Source organism: Neltuma alba, unplaced genomic scaffold (assembly GCF_004799145.2).
Source record: "Neltuma alba isolate B1F8T4 unplaced genomic scaffold, ASM479914v2 tig00013258_pilon, whole genome shotgun sequence".
In the NCBI taxonomy this organism is placed as follows: domain Eukaryota; kingdom Viridiplantae; phylum Streptophyta; class Magnoliopsida; order Fabales; family Fabaceae; genus Neltuma; species Neltuma alba.
The window spans coordinates 11,325-21,638 of record NW_021637551.1 but is presented as its reverse complement, the minus strand read 5'-3'; the positions used below and the strand labels follow the sequence as shown (position 1 = coordinate 21,638).

Genomic DNA, 10,314 nt, shown 5'->3' with positions numbered 1-10,314 from the left:
TAGCATAAAATGAAATCCGCACTAAGCTAAATAAACTTTTAAGTGTGGGGTGTTTAAGCCCTGTGGGTGTCCCCATGCATGTCGAGTTCAATCATGATATGGATTGACTCACTCCCTAAACCTTGAAAAACACTGCACGTTGCATGTAGCCTTCTGTGTTAACAATATCTCTTACAGTTGGCAAATCTTCATTTCCATGTACAGAGCCAGCAGTCTTTCCAGATTCCTTCTTTGTCTTATCCTTTTTTATTATATTTCCTTTCGATTTCTTCCACGTACGTCTCTGGATTCAGAATAAAGAGAAAGACAAAATTATAGGAGATCAAATCAGAAGCGATCGATATATATGGATCTGCTGCGATCAAGTTGATGGAAAGTGAGAATGAGACGTCTGGTGTTGCACTTTATGAATGAGAGTATAGGAGAATGCACGTTGAATGGTGAGCATATGAGATTAATAATAAAGGGAGATGGTAGATTCCACTTTTTTCCATCAAAGATACTGACACAAGTGGAATTGCTTATCCGGTGGTTCTCGTCTCTCTTTGTCCGCCTCCATGTGAATCATCCTCCTTTTTCAACTCCACTAACCTCAACCTTGCATCTCCATCTACCATCTTCGCTTTATTTTGTGTACCTAAATATCTCATTTCTTGCCTCCCACGCAATCATCACTTCTTGGTTATTAATGACAATAACCTGATAATAACATATACTGTTCTGGGTTATTTATCAGACGTTTTGACGCATTGTGTCTCCTTCTTGTGCTGTAGAAAAATTTTATTTACTTTTTCAAGCGTAAGCCCTGGCTGATTTCCTTGTTGCAGAGAACTGATTTGTATCTTCCTGCTCTGACCACCATTAACTGAAGGCGAAGGAATATAATACAGTAGAAGTTATGATGAGAACAGTATATGAGCACTTGTCAAGATCTTTGTTAGTCAGATATTTGTTTCTATCTTTCTTTCTCGGCAGGGCAAATGAATCCGCTACGAATTTTGTGTTCTACCCACTAAGGGGGAAATGAGCAGCTTTCCACTTTTTTGACTACTGCGCTTTATGAGATATTCATGATGATTGCGATCCCAAGCAAGGATTTTGCCTTGATTTTGCCTACCCCTCAGTGGGGGGAAAGAATTTGGCTAAGAATTTGGAGTACACTACACACACACACATATATATATATTCATATATATACAAATATATATATTTTTTAAATAAGCCGAAACAAGCAAAAGTGTGTTGGGCCTACAAACATTATGTTTCTTCAGAGCTCAATGGGATATGCCCACAAAAGGCCCAAAAGCCAACATTCAAGGCCCGATAAGCTTTTTCTGTTGGTAAACTGCCCGATAAGCTTTTGAAAGGACACCGGAGACGCCATGGATTCTATTACACATGCATGCATACATACATACATATGTATATATAGACGCCATGGATTCTGTAGCTTATGTTTACCGTAAGCTCTGGCTCTTGTCTGTCATAACTTCAGTTTAAATTTCTCCCTTGGAATTCTAGCATTCCGATATTCCCCACTTTGATCTAATTCGATCCGTGGATGGAAATCTATGAAGTGTCAATTTGCCTTTACAAAGAATGCTTGCACTTAGATGATCATGTTGTGATATGCTTTCACTTAAGTCTAATGCAACTTTTCTGTTACTACGATGGTCAGAGATGCTCTATAATATGGATAAACTTGGGGAAAAAAAAACTGAGTTCTAAAAAAATTTAATGAATTAACTACTCATTGATCTGGTAAGATAGTCAGAGATGCTCTATAATGAGGATTAAAAAAAACATTAATTTGTCACAATCCACCCAGCAACAACTAGAATATTTTGACTGTCATGACTAGCGGATATATTAGTTTAAAACCTTGATGGTTGAGAAGTGTAAATTATTAGAATGGATTTCAGCATAGAATACAACAACCTGAGACCTTTCCTTTCAGTTCGTTGTGCCTTCCCTTATGATCTGATATGCTTTTTATACTGCCGTTTTTTAGACTTTCATAGTTTTTGAATCTACAGTGTCAGCAGGTCATTGCCACTAATGCAGTCTCAACTATTTTGTCCTCACATGACGGTAGCTCTATTTTCCCGGGGTGGTAGAAACAACTTCACTGAGCTTGCTTTCCGGAATGTCCACTTATCTTCTATGAATCACACAAATTTGTGTCAACATAACTTCGGATTTTAGGAAATCGTTTCTATTCCTCAAATGTTTAGGGATGCAGTATGTGACTGATATTTGGCTCAATTTTAATAGTTGTGTTTTTTTTTTTTTAAAGTCTTCTATTTCACTTTTAAATCAAGGTTAGTTGATCCCTTTCAAGTCATTTTTCGGTGGCCTCTTTCAATGGGATTTCTTAGTTTACAGCTACCTTTGATTGTCCACAACAAAAGAGTAACCTTTGGTAGTCAATCAACCTCAAATTGATGTGCTACCTCTAGTTCGAAACACAAGATATAGTTTGTACTGCAAATTACACAATTTATGTGTGTCGGCTTTCTGATTTTCTGTTCATATCAAGCTCAATAATATCCGAGTTTTGTGATGTACTATTTGTTTGAAATGTAGGAAACCTTCCTTTTCCCCTCTGTCTTTCTCTCTCGTTTGATGCTGCAAAAAGATTAAAATTCTAATAATTTGCTTATAAAGTCCCGCAATTGCAGTAGAATATGAAATTCCTAAAAAAAGAGTCCATATTTATTAAGCGGTGAATCTTTCAAACTAGTAAATAACATTAAGTCTTGAACAAGAGAATTTAAACAAAATAGTTTCAAATAAGCTCATCCATCTTATTCTTAATCTTGCTTATGTTCTCCTGGGTCAAGCGATCAATGTCATCAAGATCCACGATCATCTCGTCACCCATACTCTTCCCTTCAGCACACTGGAATACAGCTAGCTTTGTCACCTTCTTGCAATTCTCTTCACGCTGCTTCTCAAGTTGTGCATTAATTTTGGCAATCCTTTGCCTAGCAAAACTCTCCTGGTTCAAATTCCTTTTTTCATCCGGCGCAGGTGCATTTTGGAACCTTGCGATTACCTGCTGGGCTCCTCTTGAATTTGGCCAAACTTTTGGATTAGATTCATAGGGGCTAAAAACAATGGCACATGCTTCAATCCCACAAAGAATGGTTAATTCACTCACCTTTTTCGCAAGACCCTTCATCCTTTTCTTATATGTTGTCTTCCTTGCAGCGTCGCTCGGGAGATATGCAAGAGGCACTTTGTTCCTGGTCATGGCGTATTTTGACTAGGAATATAGGTACGAGTAACCTAGATTTTTTCTTGTGTTGTAACCTTAGGTAGGCTCTGCCCTATATAGTTCTACTTCACCCATTCACATTGAATGCGCAATACTTAAAGCCTGGCCAGTATTTTTCCACAAATTTGCCTGATACAATGTTAGGTTTAAATGAGGTTCCATTTCTGAATGATGTTGACTCTGGGCTCTAACTCCCAAATGTATGTACTTTATGATTTGCGTGAAGGAATTGAGCTGGGTAAATTGGCAACGTGGATACATAATTTTGTGTGAATGATGTTTTTATTTGCAAGAGATACTTATAGTCTTTTTTTATCCCGATTAATTCTCTGTTATTCTCATTAAATTAATTATCCATCCTCAAGGATAGATCTTTCCTTAAAGGTGTTTTTCGAAATTAAGTTTTAATTTTTACAAATTTATCGTGTTTAATCAATTTTAATAACTTTTTATCTACATAATTTGGTTATTTATATTTTATGTAAAAAGCACCTAAAAAAGTAATTATTTTTAGATCTCGTTTTACTCTTAGATCAGTCAACTATATTCGTTGTATGTATTGCACTCATTAACAGCATAAATGCATTGTTATTGCATTTAGTGTCATCAATTCGTCCCAATTACAACCTCAAGAATAACAACAAAAGGGGCATCACCAAAAAAAAAAGGTTAAAAGTCAAATTTAGCTACGAAAAAGTAGTTGCTATCCAAAAAAAAAATTGTTCAATATCGTTCCAAAGGTACGAAAAAAAGAGACAATGTGCCAATACAGCCTTGACAATTCAAAAAGAGTATTGATTTAAATGAAATTGATATATATAATTTTAATTATTTAAATTTAAAATATATTTAAATGAAATTGTTCTCATTTTTTATATATTAATTATTTGATTATATATTTTTAATATCAATCTATTAATAAAAGCAAACACTTACAAGTTTACGATTTGAATTTATGATCCGAGTTTACATCATTATCACGGGTTTAGTTAAACCCGTGAGTTTGACATACTTGCTCTTGCCCGCCCACCGTCTTCTCACGAAGACAACATGACAGCAAGGACGATGAAGAGCTGACCTTGTCATTCTCCTTCTCCCATGACGAAGGCAGCAACGAGATGGCGAAATTGCTTTGTTTTTGTTTTTGCTTTTGCTGTCTAATTTGGTGCCATAGAATCTTTGGATTAAGAGTAACCGCTGTATGTTTTTCGAGTTACTAATGGATCGAAGGCTTTTGCTTGCTTTATATTCCTATATATATATATATATATATATTGATTATGGTTCGACTTTTGAAAACTGTTACTATAATGAATTTCTTCCGTCTTTTGTGACAGACAAATACTTTTCTTTGCATCATGAATGAGTATTTTCTCTGTTTATGACTCTCCGAATAATCTGAGACGAAGAGAAAGAATCATGGAGGGCATTAATTATTTTGATATGAGTAAGTTTTCAGGCTAGTGCACTTGGGTCTTGTACCCGGATGAGCATGGATTCTGCATGCTCTTCAACCTGGACCCGCAAGATATCATATTTCTGACCATTCTCAAAAATTGTAATAAAAGGAAAGAGAGAAAGAAGTAAAAAGGGAAGATAAAGAGCTGGTTAAAAAAAAAAAAGGATGATAAAGAAAGGAAAACGAAATGTTTACTTATTTAAAGAAAAAAAATGAGGTATTTGTGGATCATAGTCTTAACTCTTTTTTAAGTTTGGTAAATAATCAGAAAAGAGTAATAAACCATTAACTCTTATAAATGATCGGGAATTCTCTTTCCTTTCCTTTCCTTTTTTTCTCCTTTTTGAAAAGAGGCGAGGTGAATAGCAGGGAAGTAAGAGGACGAGGACTATTGACACTCGTATGGGTCTAACATCTTTCACACGCAGCCCGTACCAAAAAAGGTTGCGCTGGGTTTTTTGTGGTGCCAAAACTTGCTAAAACTCATTTTGATATCTGATTAAAGCCCAGGAGGCCCAGAGAAACTTTTGTACTAATCAACCTATTTTTCAATTTTAATGCATCTTTTAAGTCGCCTTTCTTTCTTTTCTTTTTTTCCCCCTAAACATTAAGTCTCCTTTAATTTATTACCCTTCCACATGCATTGAGAACAGCGTGATTGTTCATTACGCTGACGCCTTCCGCAAAACAGATGGGTATAAACGGTGCGCCCAAGTCACCCCAATCAAATCAAGTTTTGTTTTATAGTAATATAACGTATTAATCATGTCCCATCCTTCTTAATTAATTTAACATCCCTATTTTATTCGATCCAAAGAGACATCGCTGGCCACATATGCAACCCCACTACATGTGCCGGTTGTCGGCTTAAGTTCATAGTTTGGATTAGGTCCAGACACATGGCTATTAACGTGTTTGAGGTTTTTCTGGAACATGTAATCCAAGTTTCTTTACCCATAGAACATGGAAATATCAGTCCCATACGCAAGGTAAAGTACCCACGTGTCTCGCCACCATTGATTGGGAACTTCTCTTTTCTTTCTTTGTTATTTTGACGTTACTTTGATCATATTTTGACCTTATCCTGTGGGAAATACTGAACTTCTTCTTCTGTACGCGTTTGAATCTCACAAACACATAACAAAAGAGCTTCCCCGTCCACACACGGATGCATTAACGCGTGCTTTATGTTTGTGTTGTCCAAACGAAAGCATAAATTGTTGACAAGCTGTCGTGGATACATGAACTGATATATCTTTTTGAGCCAAAATATGTGAATTGTTTTTTATTTGCAAATAAGATAAGTTAACCCCAAATGTACGAGTTTTCCGGGAACACCAGGACGAGAGCCACTACTGTGTTGAAGCCTTAAAAAACGTAAGCAGAAGTCATTTGCTGATGTCTCACAACGGATGATTGTGCAATAACATCTTAACCAAGTACAAGGATGGCAGTTCTATGTTTTTTCAATGGTTGTACCGTTAACACCTTGATGTTTTTTTTCTTTAAAGTATAAAGAGACATTATTTTAGGTGAGGTTCTCATTTAAAGCAATTGCTTCCCGTGCAACGCACGGGACAGCACCATCTAGTTTTATATAATAAATGAATTAACGGTGTCAGTTTCTTACTACTGAAGAATATATGCAATATTATATGTTAGTGTGTGTGTATTCCTTCCCCTGAGTAATGATTAGATTAAAGACAATAGCTTCTCGTACAAGGCACTTAACTGTTGCGGAATTTAGGCTCGGAGACACGCAGTTCACAGAAAGTCTGGAATTGCGACAAGAAGATGCTCTGAAGAAATAATAATGGAATAATTAATTATTAATGGGGTGGAATTTTTATCATTGTTCACTCGGAACGAATAATAATAATAATAATAACAATCTGTGAGATGTCCGACACCAAATACACCTACACGCTAATAAGATTCACACCCCATACATCTTCACACTACCAGATTCACACCCCATCTTCTTCGTGCATCGGACAAAAACAGCAAAGAGTACGATTACAAAGCAGATTCGACACAAGTAATAATACACATGAAAATTTGAAATTAAAATAAGAAAAAGAATAAGTGCTGTGACTGTCCGTCAAGGGGCAATGCGAAAAGACATAAACGCCCCTAACCACTGTTCAACGTCCACCTGTCAACAAAGATATAATCATGACCCGAGTCAGCAGTTGTTGCGTATTTGTGAGAGAAGTGGACAAAAAAATAAAGCAACAAAGCAGGTAATAAGCATATCTCCACTTTTTTTTTTTTGGACTCAAGCATATCTCCACTTAAACACGATCGTAACGAATCCAATCGGGGGAAATGGGACCCATTTATCCCCGCATTCTCAAAGCTGAATTGAAAACGTTCACGTCACTTTCACTGTTATTAATTTTGTTAGGAAACCAGGGCCACCAGCATTAAGAGACTCTTCTGAATTATTTTTGTTTGTCCCACTCAACCACTCCTAGCACATGGACAAGCTTGACAATCACAGAACGAGAAACCACTCTGGTAGCATGAATATCATGGCAAGCAATATTATGACAAAATTTTGCATCACAAGGAAACGCATGGCTTTGATAATTTTCCTAATTTTTCCAGAACTTGTAACACAGTTAATGGCACAGTGAAGCTCTACACATACACACAAACATGTCAGAAGGGGGGGCATAACTTACAGTAAGAGAGGTCATCACTTAGTGATGGCGTAGACGGCATAGATAATTCCGGGGAGGTAGCCCAGAAAGGTGAGGACCAAGCAGATCCAGAACTCAGCCTGCAGTTATATTTACTGATAAGGTTAATTATCTGAGGAAGAAGAACATGAATACTAAACTAGGTTTTGTTTTTTTGGGGGGGGGGGGGGACAGAGAGGGGACCTTGCAGCCAAACTTGAGGAAGACTCCGAGAGGAGGCAGGATGATGGCCAGAAGGATGTCGACGCAGGTTGCCGTGCCTTCGTCTGCCATTTTCTTCGCCTTTTTCTTCTTTTGTTATTTCTTCAAATCCTTCCGATCTCTTCGATTCGCTGTTCTGTCTTCTCTTGTGGTTTTGATTTTGATTTTGATTTCTGAGCTACCCGCGGTCCTTATTTATAACACAACCATGCATCTTATCCAACTGGATCTCCACGTGGCATCTCTCCATTAGTACACGCGGTTCCTTAACCTCGCTTATTCCGCGTCCCCCTATTTTCCTATTTGGTGTTACCGGTGTTTACCACATTCACATTTATTTAAAAATCAAAATAGAAAAGAAAAGAAAACAATTTCAGTTAGTAACTCGGTAAAGTATGGATCTCAACAAATGAGGACTCTTGGACGCTGGTGATGAATCAGTATTACTATCATCGAATCTGGCCCATGTCGCGTTCTCTTAATCTAACAATGCTAAGCATTTTTTCAAAATAACAAGTTGAAAATTGAAATAATGTGTCAGGGAATTCATATTCTTAGGTCAAAAAGCAAACAAAAGAAGCCAATCCGTCACGTTGAACGCCTCCCTACTCCCTCGCCCTCCCTTTTTTTCCCGCCACATCCTCCTGCAGCTTTCCCCACGTTCTTTCCTTTATGTTTGTCTCCCACGCTCTCCCACTCCATCGCCAGCTTCTTCCAACTCATTGCTTTTCATTCACTTTCCAGTTCTCCAGAATCAGATTCGTTTTAAGAATAATATTTTAAAAAATATGTTCATATCCTTTTCTTCTCATTTTTTGTTGTAAATCAAAATGAAAAATTTGAGAAAAATGCACAAGGAAGACAGGATATTTTCTACTGCTCTGTACACTCAATAAATATCTTTTTTTTTACTCGATCATATTTTAACCGTTGCATTACCTGCATAACAACGACAAAATCTTAAAAAACAAAGCACACGTTTTGCGGAGTTAACAAAAATTATATTCATCCTCAATTTTACAATTTTAGTAGAAGACATGTATCCCCGTCTTGCAGCATTATATTGCGTGGAATTAAATGCGGCGCAGTATTTGATATGGATATCATTGACATTCTTCTTGGCCAAAAAAAAAATCATTTAAGGAATTTTTTTTAGTTTCATGTGCGAGAATAATATTAAGAATTTAAATTATTACTCTATTAGCTGGGAGAAAAAAAGAGCGCGTCGGTAAATCAGACGTGGCCTGAGGGCCGCCAGGCTGTCGAAAGATCTACGGATGGTATGTTTCCGTGCTACCACAAAACAACGGCGCCGATGGAGCCACGGTTTCGAGGTCCGAACATCCCAATCCAAATCCAATTAAACCATCCAAGATCCAACCACCCTTTTTCGTAGGTCCACCATCGAGCCTCCCAAAAAACATTATGTGCCGCCTTTGTCTGTGTGCTTTTTTTTCCTCCTTTTTGGAGCTAAGGAGGTATTTAGATGAAAACAAAAGGTAAATATTTGCGATTATGCCAAACACCCCTCAGAAAGAAAACCGACGAAACTCGTTCCCTGTATCTGGACGCAAATTTTAGCCGCCCCTTCCCCATAATACGGTGCCATCCCCACGTCCACACGTGTTTACCAGCTTTTTCGCGAATATCTTTTCCAATTTTTCCTTCTCTTCCCATTACATATTTCTATTTATATAATAATAATAATTGAATTGAATCATTGACAGCCTTAGGAAAATCCGCCCATTCAAGACACGATCGCAGATCATGGCGGCCAATTGGGTGAACTCTGCTTGTAAATATAAGTTACTTATAGGGAAAAAAAATCTTAACTTTAAATACAAATTATTCATAATATATTTTTATTAATTTTATTCTTATTTAATTTTCATTAGAACGAAAAAAAAAGGCGAAAATATAAAAATAATTTGTCAATATAGAGAGGGGGAAAAACTTTAATAAAAGTAAAATTAGAAAATTTTATAAATCTATGCGAAAATATATTATAAATTACTTAGATACACCAAAATGCTATAAATTTGAGTCAACTCATCAAAATGTTGCTGTCTTCTTATATAAGATAATTTTAAAAATTTTATGGGAAAAATATTTCTCTCTAAGATGTCACTAAAAATACATCACAGTTATTCATCTAAACAAATAGATATGGTAATTAATGATTGGCATCCAAGAAATGTCAGCTTCCAAGGCATCTAGGATGATAATTAACTAATTATATTTTAGATTTTTTTAAAATGTTTTGGAATTATAATTGGACCAGATTTAAGGTTTTTACTCTACATTGCATTATTGTTTTATGGGGGTGTTTGAGAACTGTGAGAAATGCTTTTTAAAAACACTTTTTTATAAATTGAGATAAACTCCTTCATATATATATATATACCGTTAAATCACTTTTGAAATTATAGTTTGGCTTCCATCTAAACACCCCAACTTTTTTGCAAACCATGCACCACTAGTTCGTATGCTCAAAGGATTCGTGAAGGATCTTTCCGAGCTGCTAAGAATAAGAGTACTCGTGAATCGTGATTTGAATTATTCGATTTTTTCCCCAGCGTGAACTGTTCATTTTCAAAGTTAAGTAATATACTATATAATGCTTGCGAAATCATTGTAAATGTAATTCGTAAATTCATGAATTACTAGGA

At 36.3% G+C, this 10,314-nt stretch overlaps 2 protein-coding genes across 2 annotated transcripts; both read right to left on the bottom strand.

The window, feature by feature from the left end:
* Window positions 1-2,788: 2,788 nt before the first annotated feature.
* LOC114735860 (agamous-like MADS-box protein AGL80) lies at window positions 2,789-3,256 on the bottom strand. Its single transcript, XM_028923631.1, has one exon. It carries the CDS (start codon window positions 3,254-3,256, stop codon window positions 2,789-2,791), a length of 468 nt encoding a protein of 155 aa, XP_028779464.1.
* A 3,283-nt stretch (window positions 3,257-6,539) lies between these two features.
* Window positions 6,540-7,832, bottom strand: LOC114735867 (hydrophobic protein LTI6B). Its single transcript, XM_028923639.1, has 3 exons — window positions 7,628-7,832; window positions 7,427-7,524; window positions 6,540-6,894 (listed from the first exon to the last, which is right to left on the bottom strand). Exons 1-2 carry the CDS (start codon window positions 7,715-7,717, stop codon window positions 7,441-7,443), a joined length of 174 nt encoding a protein of 57 aa, XP_028779472.1. The 5' UTR covers window positions 7,718-7,832; the 3' UTR covers window positions 6,540-6,894; window positions 7,427-7,440.
* Between the last annotated feature and the right edge of the window lie 2,482 nt (window positions 7,833-10,314).